We start from the raw sequence: 25,586 nt of genomic DNA, 5'->3' as shown, positions 1-25,586 counted from the left end.
CTCCTTGTAAGAACGTTTTACGTACTTGAAAACTGTTATCATGTCCCCTCTCAGTCCTCTTTTCCAGAGTAAACAAATCCAATTTTTTCAATCTTCCCTCATAGGTCATGTTTTCTAGACCTTTAATCATTTTTGTTGCTCTTCTCCAGACTTTCTCCAATTTGTCCACATCTTTCCTGAAATGTGACACCCCGATCTGGACATAATACTCCAGTTGAGGCCTAATTAGCACAGAGTAGAACAGAAGAATTATTTCTCATGTCTTCCTGCTAATACATCCCAGAATGTTTGCTTTTTTTGCCACAGGGTTACACTGTTGACTCATATTTAGCTTGTGGTCCACTATGACTACTCAGATATCTGAGTATTCTAGGATGCATTTCATCAGGCCCTGGTGAGCTGAAGACGTCTAACTTGTCTAAAACAACAAGGAGTCTGGTGGCACCTTAAAGACTAACAGATTTATTTGGGCATAAGCTTTCGTGAGTAAAAACCTCACTTCTTCGGATGCATAGAGTGAAGGTTACAGATGCAGGCATTATATACTGACACATGGAGAGCAGGGAGTTACTTCACAAGTGGAGAACCAGTGTTGACAGGGCCAATTCAATCAGGGTGGATGTAGTCCACTCCCAATAATAGATGAGGAGGTGTCAATTCCAGGAGAGGAAAAGCTGCTTCTGTAATGAGCCAGCCACTCCCAGTCCCTATTCAAGCCCAGATTAATGGTGTTGAATTTGCAAATGAACTTTAGTTCTGCTGTTTCTCTTTGAAGTCTGTTTCTGAAGTTTTTTTGTTCAATGATAGTGTCTTTTAAATCTGTAATAGAATGACCAGGGAGATTGAAGTGTTCGCTTACTGGCTTATGTATGTTACCATTCCTGATGTCCGATTTGTGTCCATTTATTCTTTTGCGGAGAGACTGTCCGGTTTGGCCAATGTACATGGCAGAGGGGCATTGCTGGCACATGATGGCATATATAACATTAGTAGACGTGCAGGTGAATGAGCCCCTGATGGTGTGGCTGATGTGGTTGGGTTCTCTGATGCTGTTGCCAGAGTAGATACGGGGACAGAGTAGGCAATGAGGTTTGCTACAGGGATAGGTTCCTGGGTTGGTGTTTTTGTGGTGTGGTGTGTAGTTGCTGGTGAGTATTTGCTTCAGGTTCGGGGGTTGTCTGTAAGTGAGGACTGGCCTGCCTCCCAAGGTCTGTGAGAGTGAGGGATCATTTTCCAGGATAGGTTGTAGATCGTGGATAATGCGCTGGAGAGGTTTTAGCTAGGGGCTGTATGTGATGGCCAGTGGTGTTCTGTTATTGTCCTTGTTGGGCCTGTCCTGTAGTAGGTGATTTCTGGGTACCCCTCTTGCTACCCCCTGATACTTAACTTGTCTAAGTAATTTTTAACGTGTTCTTTCCCTATTTTATCCTCTGATCCTACCTCATTTTCACTGGCATTCAGTATGTTAGACGTCCAATTGCCACCAACCTTCTTGGTGAAAACTAAACAAGGAAGTCATTAAGCACCTCTGCCATTTCCATATTTTCTGTTATTATTTTCCACCCCTCATTGAATAACAGGCTTACCCTGTCCTTGGTCTTCCTCTTGCTTCTAATATATTTGTAGAATGTTTTCTTGTTACCCTTTATGTCTCATGCTAGTGTGATCTCATTTTGTGCCTTGGCCTTTCTAATTTTGTCCCTACATACTTGTATTATTTGTTTATATTCATCCTTTATAATTTGACCTAGTTTCCACTTTTTGTAGGACTCTTTTGATTTTTAGATCATTGAAGATCTCCTGGTGAAGCCAGGGCGGTCTCTTGCCATGTTTCCTATCTTTCCTACACAGTGAAATAGTTTGCTCTTGTGCATTAATAATGTCCCTTTGAAAAACTGCAAACTGTCTTCAAGTGTTTTTTCCCTTAGACTTGCTTTCCATGGGATCTTACCTACCAACTCCCAGAGTTTGCTAACGTCTGCCTTCTTGAAATCCGATGTCTTTATTTTGTTGTTCTCCCTCCTATCATTCCTTAGAATCATGAACTCTACCATTTCATGATCACTTTCTCCCAAACTGCCTTCCATTTTCAAATTCTCAACCAGTTTCTCCCTATTTGTCAAAATCAAATCTAGAACAGCCTCTCCCCTAGTAGCTTTCTCCACCTTCTGAAATAAAAAATTGTCTCCAGTGCATTCCAAGAACTTGTTGGATAATCCGTGCTCTGCTGTGTTATTTTCCCAACAGATGTCAAAACCTCCTCATCCGCAGTTCCAAATATGTCAGATTTTTAAACATTTTCCTCGCATACAAGCAAATCTTACCCTTTATCAGAAGTGCTCAGTGCCTGTTTTTTATAACTCCACAGCAGGGGTTTGATCTCGCCCTCTGCCTTTATGTTGGTGGTTAAATATTTTAGTAGCTCAAATATTTTTTAAGAAAACAGATGCTTTCAATAAATGATGATATCCATGAGCACATAAAACCAAGCCTTGCCTCTTTCTAAAGGGAATTAAAAATAAACAAGTGCTTAGGAAAGAGTGGGGCCCAATTTGCAACTCTTTACAGGTTTCTTCGAAGAAATCCGTTGTTGGGAGATTTTTCCAGCTTCATTCTATACCTTTTTAATATTATTAATTATCTCTGTATCTAAATTACCAGGTGCTCATTGGTGGGCTCACACTTTTCTATACATTATTGAATGGAATTGTTGCATAGACATGGGATAATGGCACATGTAGCAGTAGGTATATCAGCAGGTAATAGCTGTTCTAAACCTCTTTAATCTGTGGCTTCTCTGATACTCATCTCAGCTAACTACCCTCTTATTAATCCAGCAGATGTTTCCTTTACAGTTTAGTAAAAGCCTCCTAGCTTTGTCCTCTGCGCTGCATTATGCCATTATGGCTCCAGCATCAGAAACATAATGCTCGCCCCTGCCAGAGGCACCCAGACTTATTAAAATTTAACTCATTGCACCACCTTGCTAGTGAACATTCAGGCAAGTATCTGGGCACCAGCTCGTTCCGAAGGGGACGCCGCCTTCCTTTCCCAAGCCAACAATGTGTTCTGCAGCTGCATCCACAGCCTCGTGCCGAGGTAGCTCCTGTGCCTCCTAAACTCTCCTCGAGAGTGGAGGACTATTGAATAGATTCCATCTAACCAGAACCACCGGAACCCCTCAGGCATGCTCCTCTGTAGCTCTCCTGCTTCACCCTCAAACTCACCTTCGTGACTATGGTCTACAATGAGCGTTGGATGTGCCCACTCTGTGCAGGCTCCCCAAATTCTGCTGCATTTGTGGACCTCAGGATTTACCAGTTAAATAGTAGGGGCCAAAGTCTTTGGCCCTGATGTGGCCCCTTTGTACCACCAATGCTACCAAAGCACCATAAAGCTGAGCTGACCAGCCCACTGACGATTCTCCTGGTGTGAGTGCCCCAGCTGGCAATCTCATTGCTCAGGACCTGGGAATTGGGATCTAGGCATTTGAGCTTGACTTCATACTGGCGTATATCAGAAGCGACTCCAGTGATGTTAATGTAGTTTTACTGCTGTAAAATTGGCGTAATATCAGATCAGATTCAGGTCTTAGAACCAATCAAGTTTTATTCTTTATTCTGTATTTACTTCCTAAATCATCACTTGATTTTAACGTATTCTCATATACACCATGTTGCCACTGTATATTTCCTACGTTGATTCAGTACGTTTTACCCGAAGCAGTACATTTGCCTTTGCTTGATTGTGGAAGTTACAATGGTGCAGAGAGATTTCTGATTTCCTTCCAGGGGACTTTTGCAATCCACTGGGGATCTGTGTTGTCTTATTTGCACTTTCTCACTCAATTTCTATCAGGTTTCCCAACAATTTGCAGGGAGAATTCCTATGGGACATCTCCAAACCCCATCCTGCCCCAGAACTCCTCGTTGTCCTTTCTAGAGTTTTGTGTTTTCACATTTTAGAATAATTCACTACTCTCCATCTTGCTCAAGCATAGACCAACTGGATTTATCTGTCACTTTGCAAGGATCCCTGAGGAAGTGTATAAAGGTGGGGGAACCCCATATAATTGAGGTTATTCTCTCCAGTTATGTTCTGTGTGGGTGATACATATTTTGAGCTACATATCTACCTGGTGATGGATTTCTAATACAGTTCAAGAACTAATATCTCTGGGCCAAACTTGCAGTGTTTAGGAAGTGGCCCAAGTAAGGGTTGGATGGGGGACTCTCAGGGAAGGATGTAGGATCGTGTTCCCTTTGGTAGAGCTGGCTTTTGGGCCCACAGTGCACTCCCAGGAAGCAGCCAGTACGTTCACCTGCCTTCAGGAAATGCCATTGTGACAGGGGTTGCATGTACCACAGAAGAGGGATGATTTGTATGCATGCTCCCCACCCAATACCTGCAAGTAGTCTGGCCCTAAATAAAATGTTTTCCATACAGTCGATATATTCCATATAGCCCTGTCAGGGAACATAAATAATCATTAGACATCTAATTGTGGAGGGTCCAATTGTCCTGAGTTTGTAAGTTTACTTCTAGAATAGAGCTTGCTCAATACAATACAAACTAGCATTCACAGCTTGATGATAGTAAAAATAATACCTTACCTTCTGATAACAATCCCTTCTTCTTTGAGATATTCCCTTAGTTTGGGAATTTATTTTTCCCTGAGAGACCTGCCCAATACCAGTTATGAACAATAAAGAGTAATATGATCGGTTTGTTTGCCTTTGTGGGAGTTACATGGAGATTTCAGAATCTCCAACCTCTCAGTACTGTGATCAGAATATTGGAGCACATCTGTGTGTTTTAGTATCTTCGTTATAAGCCCTATTCATAAACACTCTCGCACCATCAAGATACACAGAGCACAGCTGCAACTCACTATGGTCCTCCAGGTATGGATGTGGCGGGGGGTGGCCAATGAAGTAGTGAAAGGAAATAGATCCCTCTACAGTCCAGCTTCTCTTGTTACTATTTTCTCCACTGCTTGTAAGGGCTTTTTAATGCACGGACTCCTTTTGGTTCTCTTTTGTTTGTAATTATTCATGTTTGTTAGCTTGTGCTGCACAGTCTGTAGCACCTGCCTCCAGATTAAACCAGCTAACTCTCTGATTTCCTAAGATTTAGACAGTCAGTATAGAGATCATAAAGCAAAGATTGCTTTGAAATCTTTTTTTTTTTTTTTTTTTACTTTTCCTCTTTAAAAGATCACTTCTCCATTTCGCCTTTAATTTCCTGTCTTTCTTAGTGTCTGTCCTTTACTTGCTCTCATCTCTTGACCTCATCCCAGTGAACACTGCCTTACATCTGGTTCTCTCTTAGAAATCATATGCACACAGTACCTGAGAGAGGTACCTGGGACTGCGGCAGTTGGAAGTACGTTTTATACTGAGTTACTATATTTGAGATGGGCTGAAAGCTAATGCAGCTAATCCATTGGTAAAGCACTATAAATGCTGGAACTGTAATTATATATATCACATAAAACAAACAGCTCTTATTAAAACAAATGATTTCTGCATTTTACACATGGGGAGATATTTTATTATTTAGTAAAGTGTTCACTAAACCAAAGAGAGCCACGAAAAGGATCCTCTTAATTTTACTTTTCAAATTTCCCATGGGCTGAAACTAAAAGAAACAAATTTTGAAAACATCATATTTTGCGAAATAAAAATAAAAACAATAACCATCTGGGATCTCATTAATTTTAGGGGTCATACAAATATATTTGTGGGGATGGAGCAGTATCAGAAAGTATACTTTTTTGCTTCTAAGAAGCAATTTTATCCTTATAAACTATTCCAGAATTCATTGATTGGAAGGAGTGGTGTTAAATCAAGAATTAGTATCCTGTTTGCCTGAAATGTCATGAAAATGAGCTGTTTTAATAGATTATTTCATTTCTAGGTGGTTTTTGCCCCACCTTTGGTTACAGGATGCGGGTAAGGAACTTCAACAAGTACAATTCGCCTGCTTTTCATTGCTTTTCTTGCTTATATCGTCAGCTGTTTTTCAGTGAATACTGAGTATTGTGTAATATTTTACGAAACTTTTGCAAACGTTAGATTTCAACATGGGCAATTCTTTATGAAATGCCTCTAATTAGTTACTGTTTTTATTGATTTCTTTACGTTTATTTTTCTTTAATTTATGGCATTGCCAATATCGTCTTTCTGCTCATATTGAACATTTTCCACTTCTCCCCAAACACTGTCCAATTACTAATTTTACTACCTGAATTTTGCTCTCTCAAGCTGAAGACCATTTTTATCATTGAATGCTCTCTGCAAACTAGCAGCTGCCCCTTATCACCATCTACCCAACTTATTTCCAAGTATTTATCATTCAGAACATTTCAGCTGAAGGTCAAAATCTAAAATTCCTTTCTTGTTCAACTCGTGACAGTGAAGCAAAACCATCTCCTCAGGTGGGGAGCATGTTCAGCTGCTCTGGTTAACTCCTGTCAGACTTAGGGCTATTCTACACTGAAAGTTGGGTTGACCCAGCTGCTTCGCTCAAGGATGTGAAAAATCCACGCACCTCAGTGACATAGGTAAACCAACCTAAGCGCCGATGTTGACAGCACTAGGTGAATGGAAGAATTCTCCCATCCACCTAGCTACAGTCTCTTGGGGAGGTGGATTAACTAGAGATGGGAGAACTTCTCCCATAGCTGTAGTGTCTACACTTAAGAATAGAGTCAACCAAAGGGTTGGAACTTTTGGAGGCAATGCATTAATGTAAAATGCAAGCACTGTAATCGTGATACGTGAACTGGTTTGCATAAAAGAACCAACTTGAACCTGTCTCAAATTAAACCCAGAACAAGTTGATTTTTCCGCATTATTATTATTATTATTTATTTTATTATTTTATTGTGGCTGTGATTATTAGGTGTTATCATGAGGGACCAAGAGCATATTAGGTGCTAACAGAAATTAGTACGGGCAGATGGACTGATTTTCAGGAGTGCTGGGCTCCCAGAGTTTCCACTGACTTTAATGGTTATTGGTGAGCAACACTTCTAAAAAATCCTTGCTACACAAAATGTACAGTCTGAGTTCCCAGTCCTGTGAAGACTAACATATTGGCTTAATTTTACAGTGTGAGTAATCCAAATGACTTCAATGAGACTACTCAGAGTGTGCAAAATTAAGCATGTGCGTAAGTCTTTGCCCAACTGGGGACTCAACATGCAAAAGTCATAAGCAAACATTGAGGGTCATAAACAAAGAAAAAGGGGTGAGGAGGGAAGAGAAAGGGTTACAGTAGTAAGATCTCACCAATACTGAGTGAAATGTATATGTCAGCATGGCTCCATCTAATCCAGCTTGCTTGTTTTTTACATAAATATTAATTCAGTCATTTCTCAGAGGTGACTTGGCAGAACTGAGGTTTTAGGAAGGATTTGAATGAGAAAAGGAGGATGATCTGACAAATAGGTTTTGGGAGGGTGAGCCAAACACAGAGGGGGAGTATCTCTGACCACTTCTGGTACTGTCACAACATTTCACAAGGCTTTCTGCCCAATTCTGCAGACCCCAGAGATTCATATAATTTGGATGAATTTCAGGGAAACATCCAGACGTTTTGGGTGTCTAGCTGAGCTGAACAGCCAAACCTTTCCAGGTTTTCGCATCATTCATTAATTCTAACACAAAAGCTTCTAACATTAAGAGCTTTGAAAACAGACCACATGAAAACGTCACACTGGACTTCACGTACGCTTTGAAAGTATAGCCCTCACTCTTTGTCTCTCCTGTTTTATCTTGAGCTTTGTCGTATAAATGCACCAGTTTTATGCAAGCTTCAGCTCAGAGCCTGTTTCCTCAGCACAGTAACGTAGCTGCTTGTGTATTCATCTCACAGCTTTGACTACAATATCTTGGCCTCTTCTGCTTTATTTATGGGACTGGGAATAAGAAGTGACAGAAGGATCAGAGGTGGTTATCAAGATAGGTGTCATCTCTATGAGAGGATAGCCACAGAATCCAGAGACTTCTGTGTGACAAATATATCTGGGTACAACTTTGACATGAAAAGTTGGGAGGGATTTTAAATAAAACTTTATTTACTGGCTCAGAAAGCATATTTCGAATGGGACAAAAAACCCCTTTCCTTTCCAAAGTAATGGAGTATGAAGCCTTTATTCTTCATGAAAATTACAACCCTAACCATTCTTTTTTATATACTTATAAAAAAGCTTCCTGCTATTTTAGGGAAATGTCAGGGGTAAATCCTATGGATAATTGGGACATTTTGGTCATAAATACACTGAGGCTTCACAGTATCCCAGCCAACAAAGGCTGGGTAGTTTTGAAGATAATTACCTTGTTAGTGCATATGTGTAATTTCTGCAGTTGAGCAAAAATTGGAATTTCCATCCTGCAGGAAATTCTGATATTGTAACATTTGTTTTTGTCCAAAATCAGGATAAAGTCGCCATATCAAATTTTTCCTAGAAAAAAAAAAGTTCTGAAAAACTTTATTTCAGAAATGTTGAAGGGTTTTGACATTCCCAAATGGAAAGGTTTTATTTTGAGTCAGTTCAATATTAAATTGCATCTGCCAATTGAGTGCAGTGCTTCATGGGAGTTGTAGTTTGGGTGCCTCAGTCCCCTCAATCTTCCCCACTGGATGGGCACCCTGGCAGTACTGCATGCCACATGACACAGAGCACTCGTGTGACTCCCGTGATAAATCACACGGGTCACTCAGAGAGGATACTGTGATGCATCATGGGAGATGTAGTCTGACCAAGGAGGCTGGCCCAGAGGAGAGAATGATGGCATGGAGCACCTGAACTACAGCTCCCATGAGGCACTCAGTACCCTCTCCAAATGCAATTTAATGTTGAGCTGTCTGGAAGCTAACTTAAAATATTTAGATTTTGATCTGAAACACAAATATCATATTTAAATTGTCTCAATGAAAAACTGAAAAACTTTGACACAACTTAATTTTTTCTATGGAAAATTTTGATTCTGCAGAAAGTGTGTTTTCCATCAAAAAATCACGTGGATGGAAAATTCCCAAACAGTTCTAGTAATTTCCAACCATGCTAATAGTGAGAGGAGGGAGGAATGCACACAGATGGACAGTGTTTGGTTCCTGATCCGAACTTGCAGTTGGGTTCGTAGATGCATTGTGTTTGGTAAAAGAAAGCTGACAAGAGGAACCCCCCACAACTAAACCCTTTTTAACCCCTCAGCTACCTCTTCCCTCCAGAAAGTCCCAGGAATCTGCCCTCTGGCCTTATAAAGGGTGTCCCAGGACATTCTGGGTAGTTGGAGATAGAAGTTTTAGTTTGGCTGGGTGATCACCAGCTTCCCAGTTTTGAGAACACCTTGAAACTCAAACAGAGGGCTCAGTTCCAGTGGGTTTAAGGTTTGACATAAATATCTCACATAACTCTAGAAAATACCCCCGTAAGACACCGTAAAGAAGCTGCTCACTGAATTGCAGCACTATGACCTAAGATCCTGAGCATTTTGCTGGTGGTGTTTGGTACATGCTGGAGGACAAAACTTTCCTTCCCGGAAAGTAGAGATAAGCCACTTGGCATGGGAATTGATTGGTTCTTTGCTCAGATACCAAGGTGGGTATCTGTGTGCACTTTTTGAAATCAGCTGTTGCACTTGGAGATATGTACAGTGAATGATGTCACAATACGCTATGCGCTGCACACCTGCACGTCTGAGAGCAGAACCATACTCTAAAGTGGGGGGAAAGCTACAAAGTTAGGCAAAGCTAAAATAAAATAGTAATAGTTGGGGCTTTTTACTTTTCTTTTAGAGCCAGTCATAACAAGCAGTTATAGTAGAGTAGTAAAAGTGTTTGACATATCGAGAGGAGATAACATGTAGCGATAACATGTTTGTCAGGGACAGCGTAAAAATAGCAGCATTTTCTTTTCATATGAAGATTAATCATATTAAAATTACCATTTAATATAAAAGATAAGAATAATGTTGTATCCCATACAATAGGAGAGAATACTGATATCACCCTTTTTAATAGTGTGCTATTATAATATATCTAAATTTATGCATTTTACCATTTTGAATGATTTACTTAGACAGTGCCTGATTATCATTTTAGGTAGTCTATAGGAACACAAAAAGGAGACAGTTGTGTTTGTTTGTCAGATGCCATATTTCTAACTACAAGTATGAATAAAGGTACAAATCATGGACAGCTATGTATGGATTTATATCACATTTTAATCAAAACTGTACAGCATTGTCCTTAATGTTTCCAGTACAAATGATTGAACTGTTGATTATGTATAATGTTTCATATATGTACACTATACATATATAGTTCCTTTTTTGCTTTGTGAATCATTCACAAACCATGTCCAGTTTTCTTTTAACATGTTTGTAGCTACTTGCTGAATAGTTTAGATGAATCATTTCCAGACTAGGTGTTGTTTAAGAATTGTTCAAATTGGAATATTCACCTTTTGTTGTTCGTATTGTGTGGTTTATCACCTAAGTACATGATACTGGTCCTTCTACCTGTTTAGTTGTCACCTAGGTCACATAGTATTGGTTCTGCTTCATGATTGGATGTCTAAAACATTTTAAGCAGGAGAGTAATGAAAAATGAATAACATTTCAGGATGTGTGAACATTCTCACAAACATGCTAAATTGCTGTGCCGCATTGCTGTTTATTATATGCATTGCACATTATATTTGTTTTCTTTGTATCTTGTCATCTTAATCTCCCACCCCGCAAAAAGCTAAGGTGTCTGATTTTATTCCCTCATTGTTCCTTGTCACATACTAAAAGAATGTAAAGTTTTGGGAGCAGGGATTACATCAGTTTAAAACTTTGTGAGATCACACATGTCATAGAATAATAAAAATTAGAAGTGGTTCATAATAAAACATATTAAGTTCCTTTGCCGGGTCCCCAGTCATTATATTCTCCCTTCATTATACACTGCAGATCTTTGTTCGCCTCACCAGCTCATATTATCTGTAATATTGTATTTAGTTAGTGGTATAAAGAGGGGTAATAAATACAATTGTCATGATACCAAATATATTGTATGGTGATAGAGAAGACCAAAGTAAGAAAGATAACGTAAAAAAATTAAACTGATATTTAGCTGTGATGTAAAGAACATGGAAAAGTAAACTAACAAAAATCCCAAAGATTCTTGTTTGCTACAGTTGTTTTGTTATTTGTGTTGCTTGTACTTTATGATGTTTCCTTCACCTTGCTTTTTCTACCTGGATTCAACCACTGTAGTGTTATAACCTAAATGATTCTTAGAGCACTTCCTTTTCATTCCTCCCTTCTCTGTCTCTGCTGTTCTCACTCCACCCCTGGAGTGCACAGACAGCCGAAACTAGAGTAGCTTTCAGGGAATGCTCGCACATGCTGAGTTTTCTTAGATATTCAGAGAATAAAGAATTTGCTCCAGAATCTTTGCCCAAGATTTGTATTTAATGTCATAAGGCAACGGTATCTTCCATCTGATCAGATTTTCCAAAGTCAGTTTTAGCCAAGTAGTAAAAAGGTATTTTAAAAAAGCTAAGGTGTGCCATATAGATTAATGCTAATTATGGAAAGTCATATTTTATAAATCAGATTATGCCCACATTTTATGAGCTTGAGCTATGTAATTTGCCAACTATGAAATCACTGCTTAATATCACTGCAGGAGTTTTCTAAGCAGTATAGAAAACTATACCAGACTAATATTGCCTGGTAAAATTGGAACTTTGAATCAGAGTAACATTCTCATCCTGGAAATGTTAAAACAATGGAATATACTATTGTACTAGGTTTTGCTTGGAGTATGACTTAGTAGAAGTATTGTTTTGTTAGTTATTAATTTCATATTAGTTGCTTTGTTAAATTGGGATAATTTTTATAATCATGGTGAAAGATTTATTTTAAGAATGGAATATAATAAGTACTCCGTGTTGGCCTACCTTTGCTTCCATAGAAGTCAGTTCAAATTTCAGCATTGACTTGCTCCTGAATATCCCAAACTGAAAGAATAAAAGTAAATTGCTAGACTGTTCAACTTCACCCCCATTGTATAGATTAGTGACCCTGGAGTTGAAAAACTCTCTAATGGAAGTGCTGCTATGTAAATCTGAGCACAGCTGAGTTACAAGAGGCTAATGGTTTTACATTAGGCTGGATTAATTATTTCTGTTTGGGGGAATAGGTATTTCAAAACAATGCTTTCTGTTTGTTAGCAATAAAACAATGCCAAACTGTTATGTAAATTGTTTTACACTTCGGAATAAATCTACAGATTGCTCTTAAATTGTTTACATAGTGACGTTGTTTGGTTTATTGATCTGGGCATAACATTTGGATCCCAGAATGGCTTCATTCTACTCCTGCTTCTTGCACTGACTGGCCGGGGCAAGCCACTAAGGTGACCACTTTCTGCCATCCTTACTCAGCAAGTGGTCCCACTATTTAGTCAGATACTACTTAAGGTGAGTAAAGATGACAGAATCTGGCCCTTAACCACTGAGTCTCAATTTCCCAGTCTGTAAAAAATGGGGATAATTGTATAGATCTACCTCTAAGAGTAACTTGAGTGTTAAAAGTTAATGTTTTTAAAGTGCTTTGCAGATAAAAAGTGCAATGATTAATCTAATATAATTTATTGGGCCTGATCCTGGCATAGGTACTCAGGCAAAACTCTCAGAGAAGTCCTGTGGTTAAGGACAGTAGGACGAGGGACTTCCATTGTTGACTTTTCAAAATATGTAGGAAATTATTTCAAATGAAATCCATCTCTTTTTGAAGAAAATGTACACCAGAGAAAAATCTGTGTGTGTGTGTGTGTTCGTTCTTAGGAAAGCAGGTTTTATACCATACGTTGTCTAGTTTTGTTCACATTTTAGCTGCCGCAGATCTGGCAATGAAAGGATTTCTTCCCTCATATTGGTGCCCATCCAAGCTCTGTATGATAAATGGTCCCATCCGTTTTGGCACTCACGTTGTTTGAACCCTCCATATCTTCAGATAACAACCTGGAACCATTGGTTCATCTATACACATACAGCCTTAATCCATCTCAACATCTAGGTAATGTTACCTGAAACCCCTTTTTAATAATAATAATAATATAATTTGCAGAGTATCTTTCATTCAGAAGGATCCTAAAGTGTTTTCTAAATGAAACTGATAGATAAATGTATACGCAGGGGGCCAAGATTTTCCTTAAATTGGGAACACCTCAGAGCAGGGACTGTCCTTCTTAAATGTTTTGAAAGTGCCTAACACAGAGTAGGTACTACCACAAATAAATAAATGTACCTAGTGATGTAGGTGCCTCACTGAAAACACGATGAATGGGCCTGTTTTCTGAAAGTGCTGAGCTCCCCACCATCTGCAAATCAGGCCTTGTTAAGGCGTCTCAGGCAATACTCCCAAAAAATTTGGCCATGGCGCTGGGCTTAACATCTGTAGATTTATGAAAAATGCCAAGGATTCTTTAATGACCACATATTGTCAGGTCCTTGGTTTTATATTTTATCCACGTGATGAAGGATTATTCTTCTGCAGAAAGACTGTAATCCCCACTGAGACGCTTTTCATCGTATTCCATGATGGATCGTCCCTGAACAATGTATCCAAAAAAGTCACAAAATATCAGGACATATATGCAAAATGTCACATAAGGCCAAATTTCATGTCTAAAAACTCCTATGCTGGGCTTTCTGTCAAGTCCTGCTGACTCTTGCCTTATGCTGGATACCAAAATAAAGTAGCAAAGGTTATAGCATTTTGCAGCATATAGCAGGGTTGTCAGTGAAGTGTAGAGGATACATCCTCCAGAGTCCAATCCTCCAAGGTACAGATTGATTTCAAGGTTTGCTGTGCCCTCAGGTTTGCTATGTCACAGTTCAAACTAAGGGCCTGCTCCTGCTCCCAGTGTTTTGCCATTTGTATTAGTGTATGCACATCATGCCTCAGATGGCACGTGAACAGCATTCGTCACCGAATTTGGTCCGCTGATTGGATCATGAGCTTCCCCATCCCAGGCCAGGTATTGACAGGGAGTGCGATGTGAACACTGATCCAGGCCTTTGAATGATATGGGCAGGATAGGGATCTTTCTGTATATGTTTGAGCAGCAACCGGATATTTCCAGACTGGTTTAGCAAATTGGTTATGACATCTGCATAACACCAGCGTATTGAAGTAAGTGGGACTTTGTGCATTAACAAGCAAAATCTGGCCCTTAAAATTCTTAGCAGCATTCACTTTAGAAATGAGCAAATCTGAGAATGATTTTGATTTTGCAAAAAAGAGGCTTAGATCTAAAGGACATGTTATCCAAACCCCAAATGTTTGAGTGGAGGAACTATTTGGCTAAGTGGTTCCCAATCTCAGGGCATGTCTACACTTAAAAGTAAGTTGACCTAACTCACGTCAGCGTCACTTGTGCGTGTCTACACTTTGCTTCTTGTATTAGCAGTGCACGTCCTGTTAGTGTGGAGCATTGTGGGATGGCTTCTGAAAGCCAGCACAGTCAATGTAAACAACTCCGTGTCTACACTGACACTGCGTCGATCTAACTACATTGACATAATTCCACCTCCATAGTAGAGTCAAAGTCAGTGTAGTGGGTGAGTTACGTCAATGGGAGCAAAATTTTAGTGTAGACACATAGTTAGGTCGACATAAGCTGCCTTGCATCAGCCTAACTCTGTGGTGTAGACCAGGGCTCACTTATTACTCTAGTTCTGGTCTGTTCATTTTGGGTATTCGCTGCTATCTCCTAGTGGCTTTTAAAAACATGCATTCAGATGACATGAACTGATTTGGTTAGAAATGGTTTTTTTTCCCATTAAAGCTAATATAATTAGGACCCAATTCTGCACAGTACTGAGTTCTTCCTGGGAAGTGTTGTCCACCATTAACTCCCATCTGAGACTCAGCACCCTTTGGGATTGTACCTAGAGTCTGACAGCTGACTTAATACAACAGCCCTGAGTCCACTTGACTTACCATATATTTCTCTGTGTGTAAAGTTGTCTTTGTCGTTGAAAGTACATAAATCTGAGTAAGTAAAATATCACTACAGGATATTGAATTAAAGTCCGTGAAGCTCTTTCTACCTATGCAGCAAGCACTGAAGATGTCAAGGAGGCATAGTGATATTTACTCAGTAGTCTAGAGTTCAATCCTAGGCTTCCTAGAAATGAGGTTCCTAAATAAATGTTTCATCAACTTCAGGTTTGTGCCATGGGGATAGATGACTTCTTTCTAGACTACTGAATTTTTTTCCTAATATAATCAGTAGTCAAAGCAGTATTTATATATGGAGTTTAGAATGGAATAGGCTATGGGAAATATTCTAAAAATATAAATGACCTGCCCAGCTGTTCTACTTAATTAAAACATCACTAACTATTCTTCCCTGCTCCACTTGATTTCTAATAATTTGTCTTCAAAATTGACTTTGCAAATGAAATTGCTGAGAGTGAGTGACTGTAGAGAGTGAATGCTTGTTCAGAAAGAAAAAGGTGGTGTTAATTTTTAATTTTGAAAGCCAATATGGAATGAGTAGACTCCTCTGCAAAAACTGGTGATCAAGATAGGTTCCCGCCATCAGTAATGAAAAAGAAATGACATGTTTATCTTTACAGTCCTCTTGTTCCTGTGGTACCCTAATGATACCCAGACAAAAACTGACAGTCACATTGCCTCCTTCATAGGTAGAGCAGACTGAGATCTGATGGATATTGACCTGAGACACACTGAGGATGAATGCAGCTACATCCTCCCTGTATTCCATCGAAACATCCCCATTGGTGCTCCAAGGGATATAAGAACTGCAAGTGGGTAGGGAACAGACTGGGGCAGCGTTAAGTAGACGAGTATGATTCTAGCATCTTTTCTCCTAGAAACTTGTAGGATTTTTATGGGTCGGTGAATACTGATCCTTTTAGCATCAACTTACCCACTTTTCCCAACCACAGTTTGGAAATGCCATTAAGGAACTAATGGGGAAACCAGCCTGCAAGGATCCCCTGACAGAATAACTCATGCAGCATCTATGGTTCTGCAGATCTGCTATGATCCAGCCAGTTCTAGTCAGGGGAGAACCCCTGTTCCTAATGAAAGCATTCCCAGGAAGCTAAGCCTAGGCTCACAGAATGTCTTTGTCCTTGACAGGGAGTAGCTCACTGAGTCAGGGGCCAAGTTATGCACATCTCTCTAGGGTTGGACAGTTTCTGAACTCTCATTACCTGTTAAATTAGCTTTTCCCTACCCTCTCAATCCTAGAGGTGGCCGTTTGGGTCAGACTTGAACACTGTGTCAAGGTGACATTTCATTGGTGTAGCTTGCTCTGCTCTTGCCTGTGCTGTGACTCTTCTATGGTAGGGGACTTCACTCCCAAGCTGGATCAACAAACCAACACCTTTCACAAGCAACATATACAGTGTGCAAAACGGATGGCAGTGTGGGAAGTCCCATTTACCTGGAGTAGTTTGGTCCTTTATTGGAAGATCTACATAGTTGGCCTCACATCTCATTAGTCAAGGACTTCTGCCGTTACTTGCAAAGACATAATAGTTTAAATATAGGGATGTGATAAATAAAAGGGTGATAAATAAAATATAAGCTTGTACAGTAATAAGAGCTACATTATAGTTAATACTGCATTGCATTCCTCTATAAACCCTTGTTTTTACATACCCGTTACTTTCTCAAAACTTCTTCTTTGGGGCTTAACCTTTCCTTCCTTGGATTTAGCCTCAGGGTGGAGGCAGTGATTGTTACTCTCTTTAACAGGAGAGTAAAGAAAGTCCATCAGACTGTTTCTGAGTAATGGAGAAGTGGGGAAAAAATCATCTTCCCTCTGCCCAGAATTAAAAAAAAATTAAACTTTCACCTTTTGCCAAGAATGTAGAAATGGCGGAACAAAAACATTCTTCCAACTTGGCAAGTGCATACGGACTTTTCCTTAAGCTTGAGGGGGGAATCAATAAAAAAATTACATTCTCAAAAAAGCTATAGTGTCTCGCTTGAAAATTAGGAGCAGGCTACCTCCAGAAACAGAGTGGGGAGCAGTTAGAAAGCAGAAAAAATGGCAAGCCAATACATATTAGTGCTACTCATAATAGATTCATTCATTGCAATCATAAGAGCAATGAGTTTAACTTGAGAAGGCAAGCAGGGGGACTTGGTCTCGAATAAGTTAGTGGGACGAGTATTACAATGTTCCGTGAATTGGAGAAGATATATTGTGGGTTACTTCGTGAGGGATGTCTGACTCTATTGCACAGAACCATGTTTTGTATTCTAAAAAACTGTTGTTAAAATTTAGAATGAGTTCATGGCAAGAAAGGTAAAATGGTTTAAATCTGTGAATTCAAGCACTAAAGATAATGCAGAAGCAGGAATATTCATTCTGACAGATGGTGTCTAATGTAGCCTTTTTTCTAATAAATATTGGCTTCTGCTGGGCGTTAATCTCTTGGTAGAAATTTATGGAAAAATTAGATGTTTCTCAGTAAAAATTCAAGCAATAGATGCTTTTATCTGGCTAACAAAAAGGACTTGTGACAACCTTTAGAGATGGCAAAGCTTTATTTGCAGTAGAATTGAAAGAACATGACAGCTTTCTTTAAGAAACAGAGTTCCTATGGCATTAACAATAGCCTTAAACTAACCCAAATGTGGGTTATAAATTACTCCTAGTGTCCTATTCTAATAAAATTTCTAGGTGAGGTTTTATTTTCCTGTTTGACTGATGTTCCCTCTCTGAAGTTCTATAAAGTGACAGCCCTTACCTTAACTACTCACCTATTTCTAAGCAAGAAACTGCAGAGATGGGTGTGTGGGATGGAGTTTAAATCACAAATCACATCGACCTCTAAGGAGATATTTGAATATAGTAATAAGAAAATCCTTTCATTATGATTTATATTTCCTTATATGTTGTATTGCTTTCCCCTACCCTTTGTCGGTCTTTTACTTCTAAGCTGTTAGGCCAGGACTATGCTATGAGTAACAAAAAACGATTAAGTTCTAGTAGAAGATCCAGAAAAAAGTTAACTTGTATGATCTTTGCAATTTAATTTGTTCCTTTGTTGTTTTGACAGCTTGCACAGACAAGGAGCTGAGAAGTCTTGCTTCCCGACTAAAAGATTGGTTCGGTGCTCTTCATGAGGATGCAAATCGTGTCATTAAACCAACAAGTTCGGACACAGCACAAGGCAGTAAGAAAACTCTTTATAAAAATGAAGTTCTAGACAAGCTCACACACATTTAAAGGGCAGAACAGTTAATACAATCCCTAGTACATCACTATTGTGTCCCTGGGCAAGTATACTAATATCTGCGCCATATAACAGACCTGATCCTAAGAGATACTGAGAATATACAGCTCCCATTGATTTCTATGGGAGTTACAAGTGCCCTCTCAACCCGAAACTGTCCTAAAAGAAGACAGTACGACCCGTACCAAACAAACACACACACACACAATTCAGACTAGACAATCGGTCTGCTGTTATGGCCACAAACGGTTCGGATACTAATAGAGAGAATCACAAACATGCCAGCACATTATATGGCTGTGGGCAAAATGGCAAACAAAATATGTGACATACACGCATTAAACGTACAGCACAGAGAAAATTACACTGGGGCTTCATTTTCTTATTTCCAGTTAGCCTTATGGAACAGGAATGATAATGGGAAGAAAATGTCCAAAGGATAGCCACTGGCCTGGACAGATTAGTTGATGCAGAAAGGTTAGAAAAGCTGGAATTGTATGTGCTAAAAAAGAGGCATTCAGATTCATGTGCTGCATCCCAGGTATCTAATAACACTTCTCAGCACCTACTGCTTTTGATACCCCTGTTTTTTAAAAAAAGACAGCACCCTATAGGTATAACTCAAACGATTAATTTTGATGTTATTTACCCAGTAGGGAGGAAAAGATTCACACAGGGGTTACAAAGAAAGACTAAGTAGAGGTGAGCTTATGTTCTATTAAGGCATGTCATTTTGTGGGTAAACCTCTAAAATACATGCAAGAAAGGTACATAGTTCTAACTCTTTAAGAGCTCGCCTACATGGCAAGTCACTGCATTGCAAACCAGGGTGTTTATGTACAGCACACCAGTTTGCAGCATACCAACATCCTGGACGCTGCTACAACACACTGGAAGTCCCGGAGCTCATATTAGAGGAGGGGCATGGAATGGATCAGAGCTGAATCAGTGCCCCAGGGGTGGTAATTCGCTGCTGGCCTATACCAGCTCCATTGCTTCCCTTTTGCTGCTCCTGAGGTACACAGCTTTGTGCTGCCTCTTACTATGGAGACACAATCTAGCCCACAATGTACTGCTCAAAATTTTGTAAAACCTTGATATAAAAATCATGCAATAAAGGCCAAACACAAAGACAAGATCTCATGACAACTGTCTTTTCCGTACATCTTTTGTTTAAGAAAATTCCAACTTATTTCCAGTTACATATAAGAAGTCATTCATTTTAAACAGTCGATAGTTTTAAAATATTTTTGAGACACTGACTTCTTCAACAGCACTCTGAAATGATGCATTTATTATGTAAATGTAGCAAAATAATTGTGAAGCGATGCAACTGGATACAAATCTAAGAATGGCTTCAGGAGATGAATTCGCTTCAGGCCTGAGGGTGATGAATTTGCTTCAGGCCTTTTTCCTTAGAAAGTTCTAAGCACATTTTCCTCTGAAGCCCTTTGGGTCCAGAACCAGATTGCTAATGCTAAATCTTCCTTTATCGGGATGCGAAAAGACGTTCTTTATACAGCTGACCTTTGGTTTCCTTGTGAAGATCAGCCAGTGGGCAAACCAATTGATTGTATACAAATCCAAAAAGTCTAAATACTGAGATAAGTGTATTAAATGAGGATATTGATATAATAGGCATCAGGTGGAGTTATGATGATGATCAATGGGATATGGTAATAACAGAGTACAGATATAGGATACATACATATAGGAATGACAGAGTAGGTTGCACTGGTGGGGGAGGGGCACTGTAAGTGAAAGAAAGCATAGAGTCAAATACAGTAAAAATCTTAAATGAGTCAACCAGTTCCATAGAATCTCTATGAACAGACATTCCATGCTTGAATAATAAGAGTATAGCAGTAGGAATGTACTACTGACCACCTGACCAGGATAGTGACAGTGATTATGAAATGCTCAGGGAGATTAGAGAGGCTACAAAAACAGAAAACCTAATAATAATGGAGGCTATCACCTTGGGAACACGTCACCTCAGGACAGGATGGAGAGATAAAATTTCTAGGCACCATTAATGACTGCTTCTTAGAGCAGCTAGTCCTGGAACCCACAAGGGGAGAGGCAGACTGTGAAGAGTTACAGCAACAAGATACAAAGGGATCTCACAAAACTGGATGACTGGGCAACAAAATGGCAGATCAAATTCAATGTAGATAAGTGCAAAGTAATGCACAGTAAACCACAATCCCAATTATACATACAAAATGATGGGGTCTAAATTACTACTCAAGAAAGAGATCTGGCAGTCATTGTGGATAGTTCTCTGAAAAGATCCGCTCAATCTGTAGTGGCAGTCAAAAAAGCTAACAGTGTTAGGAACTGTTAGGAAAGGGATCGATAATAAGACAGAAAATATCATAATGTCACTATATAAATCCATGGTACGCCCACACTTTAAATACTCCATGCACTTCTGGTCACCCCATCTCAAAAAAGATATATTAGAATTGGGAAAAGTACAAAAAAGAGCAACAAAAATGATTAGGGATATGGAATGGCTTCCATATGAGGAGAGATTAAAAAGACTGGGACTGTTCTGCTTGGAAGACAGACGATTAAAGGAGGATATGACAGAGGTCTATAAAATCATGAATGATGTGGAGAAAGCGAATAAGGAAGTGTAATTTACTCCAAGGGTCACCCAATGAAATGAATAGGCAACAGGTTTAAAACAAACAAAAGGAAATACTTCTTCACACAGAGCACAGTCAGCCTGTGGAATTCGTTGCCAGGGGATGTTGTGAAGGCCAAAAGTATAACTGGGTTCAAAAAAGCCCTTTCCTTTTACTGCTCTCTTTGTATTCCCCTCCTCGGCAGGCTGATCACTTCATTAAATTGAGCTGGTTTGGTTATGCCTGTGATGCCTTAAGAGGCATGTGCATCCTCAAAGTAATCCATTTTGGGGGTGCCCCTGTAGCAATAAAAAGGAGCAGATGGTGGAAAGAGATGACTAAGGGTACGTCTATACTTACCTCCATCGGTAAGCAATCGATCTTCTGGAATCGATTTATCATGTCTTGTCTAGACGCGATAAATCGATCCCAGATCGATCCCAGAAGTGCTCGCCGTCGACGCCGGTACTCCTGCTCGGCAAGAGGAGTACATGGAGTTGACGGGGGAGCCTGCCTGCCGTGTGTGGACCTGCGGTATGTTCGAACTAAGATAGTTCGACTTCAGCTACGTGAATAACATAGCTGAAGTTGCGTATCTTAGTTCGAAGTGGGGGGTTAGTGTGGACCAGCCCCTAAGATGCCTTGGACACCTCCATGGTCTAGAGAAGGTGTTCCAGTGGAGATTTCTCTGTGCTACATTCCATTTTCAAGATGCTGCTGAGTGTGTAAATAAGCTCTTTGGCTGTATTAAGTTCACCTCCAGGTGAAAAAAAAATCACTCCTATCTTTTCCTCTCTTAAAAGGAAAAAAAAGAGGGAAATCTGCACTGTTTCAAGAATTGGACCTTCAGCCGATGTAATATCTGTCCTTCTGATTTAAATTAAGCACCTTGGTTCAGGCACTATGTCTTCCTCTCTCTAACTGACAGCATCTCAGGACATAATACCAATATAAATAACATGCACTGAAATAAGGAAATAATAACACAAATTAGCTAGGGTCAGATTCCAATTGCTCTTCAGTCTGTTGCTAGGTCATAATGTTGTTGTGTTTCTAAAATCTACTCAGCTGGTCTGGGACGTTTATCTTTTACATTTGGTGGAGCTGTGTGAAATGTAAAAAAAGCCCCAGAGAAATATTTCTGGGTGGTGTTTTGTATTTTTAGTGATGATGGAAATGAGGCTAATTATTTTCCTGTTAATTTAATTGTTGTATAATTTAATGACGTCACTAAAACTCAACTCATATAAGTCAGTTCTTGGAGAGTCAAAAAAAGCAATGTTATGTGCCAGAAGGTGTATTTATTTTTTAATTAGGAATTTCACATAAAGGTTTTTTGTTGATGTCGTTTTTGCATCCAGAAGAGATGGATGGTTTGGGGTAATAATGGGACATGGAGTCTTGCACATGTAGGTCACCAGTTTGAATCCCTTCCAGATGCATAGTGAATGGAAGTTGTTAGGACTTCGAGCAGTTGTCAGACGGAATGTAAAATGTAATGGTCTCAGTCCAGCTCCTAGTAAACAGGTGTCCAAATCAGAAAAACCTCTGCCATCATTGACACTAATTGGCATCCTTGTTAGCAGTCTCTGCAGAGAAGCCAATAACTGAATGAGCATGAAACCTGCACTATACTCTCACCCTTAGTGGTGGTCATTGCAAGGCGGGGTTGAGGCAGATGGGTGGGATGAAGAGGTCTTGCTGCTGCCTGTGCTGTAAAACCAGCACTATATTCTCTTAAGAAATGCAGTAAACGGTATTTATTGTATGCAGTGCATTGTCACAGTTATCATAAGGCTTTAGGCCCCAGAAATGCAATTACTTCATTTATCGTTGCTCAGGCCGATTGTATACAGCAGTCCTGCTATGGGGGAAGTGAACTCTGGTTTGGAGCACATGCTAGCAGTGACTTCCAATTAAAGTAGTGGAGTTATGTGAACGATTTCCAATACAGTGCCCTGAGAGTTTACCCCTCTGAGCTTTGCAATGTGAATTCAGCTTTATTTACTGAGAGTCCGCTTGGTTTTAAATCCTGAACATGAGAGGATGTGGGCTTGAGTTTCAGCATTTTTGGTTTTGACTGTTGATATTGACCTAGAGAAAGGTAATTTATTGGAAGAAACTTATCAAGAGGCAATTTGAAGTGCAGGTAGAAACTGATGTTGTGTCTGACTTTCTTCTGCATACTGAAAGGCCATCCTAATAGTAACCTTTTCACTAGTAATATCCATCCATCACTGTAATATCTGAACACTTACATACTGCACTGTCTGCTTAATAGAGAGGCTTCATAATAAACCTTAACCTGAAAAGCCTGATCATGTCATGAAAGCTCCCTGGTTTATTTAAAACAGCAACAATTGAAAAGTATTAAACTAATATAATTAACTATCTTCATAAGTGACCTTCCATAACGGCCTCTTTGATGCAGCCCCTGACCACGGGTCACAAAGCAGCTTCTTATTCATATGAGTCACTGTCTTGTAAAGTTAAGTTCTGCAAAGGTTCCATTGTTGTGTCCCTGAATGCATGTTGTACACACACACAAGGCCACACATCAGGGAAGGGAGCAAAGTCATAGGAACAGCACACAAATCACAGAGTATGTGAAGAGGTAGGGCAGGTCCATGCCAGCCTCTCCTCCCACCATGGCGCTGCCTCCATCCCCGCCAGAGTGCATAAGCTGAGCCACACACAACTAGGAGGTGGCCTGCCAGAGAGAGCAATGGCTGGGAAACACACAGTCCACACAAGAGACCATGTAATCACCTATCTGAGCAGCAGCAAGTCCCCCAGCGTGGCACTTGAACCCCACCATAGGGTGCATCCACAGAGCGAGGGGGCAGCCAAATGGAAGCCAACCGGTTGTGTGGCCTCCCACGATGGCATTGCTGAGGGGTGGGGAGGTTCAGAGGGACCATGGAACGACAGGCCTCCCACGGTGGCATTGCTGAGGAGTGGGGGAGGTTCAGAGGGACCATGGAATGACACCACCTCCTCATGAATTTCTGACCTCCACAGGCTCCACCCCCTGCCTTTTGTGCTGCCCCTGACCTTGCATCCTGAGGGTGGTTCTGGCAGAACGGCAGGTCTCCGTAGGTTAGCTCTCCCCTCCCCTTTATAAGGGTCTGGGCCTCTTACAGAAGTTCTCTCAGCTGATGTTTGCACACTGAGCAAATCCTGCTTGCCTTCCTCAGATGAGTAGAATGACTGAAGCCAACAGCAGTACTTGCCTAAGATGAGCTGGATAGATCTGTGTATATTACATATAGTTTTTCTTTTTTGATGTACTCAAACTCAAATCAGATAACACAGGAGCAGCTATCAGGAAATGGGGTAATGAAAAGTTCAATATGATCTCTCTACCCTGCCTGAGTTGTCTTTAGCCGCAAGGAAATGGTGTTATCCTCTTACTTTGTTAGAGAAACGTGTGTTATGAATGACATAAACTTCCCTATTACTTAACCCCTCTGCCTGTCCCTCCGTGTCACTGACAACCTTCAGCTAGAGCTGCAGTTCAAGGATGCAGTTTCCAGAGTGAAACTTTACTCTTCCTTGAATTTAACGCTTAAAATAGCAGACAGTGCAGCACTCTTCTAGGCTTTCAGTTAGACTCTAAGTGGTAGTTTTCAGAAGCAGCGTTTGGAGATGAAATTTGATACTCAGAGTAGATGAGCCTAAAACTAAATCTCCTCAATACGGTGAAAAGAATGTCGGCCTAACAGAAGAGAGGCAGGTTGTGTAGCGGATTGAGCATGGGCCCTGATTCATGGTGTGCGCTTGGCAGGTCACATTTACACACTGTGTGTGTGTGTGTGTGTGTGTGTGTGTGTGTGTGTGTGTGTGTGTGTGTGCGCGCAAGGTGCCCGAAGCAGTCCCACTCATTAGGCTTACATGACTGCTAAACCCTGACTAGTATATGCATGTTTTGTGAGCCTTTGTAAAACTGGGGTTCTTAATGGCAGTTTCCCCAGCTATAAATTGTGAATGATACTTTCCTGCAAGAAGGCAGGTGTTGTGGGGTTAGTTAGCATTTGGGTACCACGCGTTGGAGATGTAAGTACAGTAACTACTACTGAGGACTTAAAAATACCAGCTTCTCTTTTGGGTGACCCTCCTCCAACAAGTCCAGAACTCTGTGTTCAGGGGCATCATTGGCTATGGGGGAAGAGGCACAATTGTCCCCCACACACACATGTTGATTTGAACCTTCCCCAAACTTTTCATAGGTCTGTATGCTCCTTCCTGTGCCTTCCCGCCCCAACTCTGCAGGATATAATATAATCACATAATGTTCTGCATACTGACAGAACTTTGCCTTCCCTCTCTCCAGAATTTTTCTGAAACGATGCCCCTAACTGTGTTTATAGAGATTGCAGAAATGCACGTGTATGCGTTGCAAATACGAACATGAATGCAATGGCATTCCTCTGGTACTCCTGCCTGCTACATTCTTTAGAGGATGAGGTAGGGTTACCATACGTCCTCTTTTTCCCGGACATGTCCGGCTTTTCGGCACTCAAACCCCCGTCCGGTGGGAATTGGCAAAAAGCCTAACGTGTCCGGGAAAATGGCGGCTCTGCTCCTCCCCTGACTCTTCGGCTCTGTTTAAGAGCCGGGCTGCCCGAGCGCTACCGGCTTCGGGCAGCCCCCATGCCTCC

The 25,586-nt window shown here is 40.4% G+C and overlaps 1 protein-coding gene across 3 annotated transcripts in view; it reads left to right on the top strand.

The window, feature by feature from the left end:
• Positions 1-25,586, top strand: part of SPOCK1 (SPARC (osteonectin), cwcv and kazal like domains proteoglycan 1) — a 496,308-nt gene that overhangs the window by 455,591 nt on the left and 15,131 nt on the right. For all 3 annotated transcript variants that reach the window (XM_034779825.1, XM_034779824.1, XM_034779826.1), the window contains one exon: positions 18,116-18,232. In XM_034779825.1, the coding sequence (XP_034635716.1) occupies positions 18,116-18,232 (117 nt within the window). The remainder of the gene's footprint in view (positions 1-18,115; positions 18,233-25,586) is intronic.

The sequence above is a fragment of the Trachemys scripta genome, chromosome 8 (assembly GCF_013100865.1).
Source record: "Trachemys scripta elegans isolate TJP31775 chromosome 8, CAS_Tse_1.0, whole genome shotgun sequence".
NCBI lineage: Eukaryota > Metazoa > Chordata > Testudines > Emydidae > Trachemys > Trachemys scripta.
Note: the sequence above shows the minus strand (reverse complement) of the source record. Positions and strands in the feature narration are given on the sequence as shown.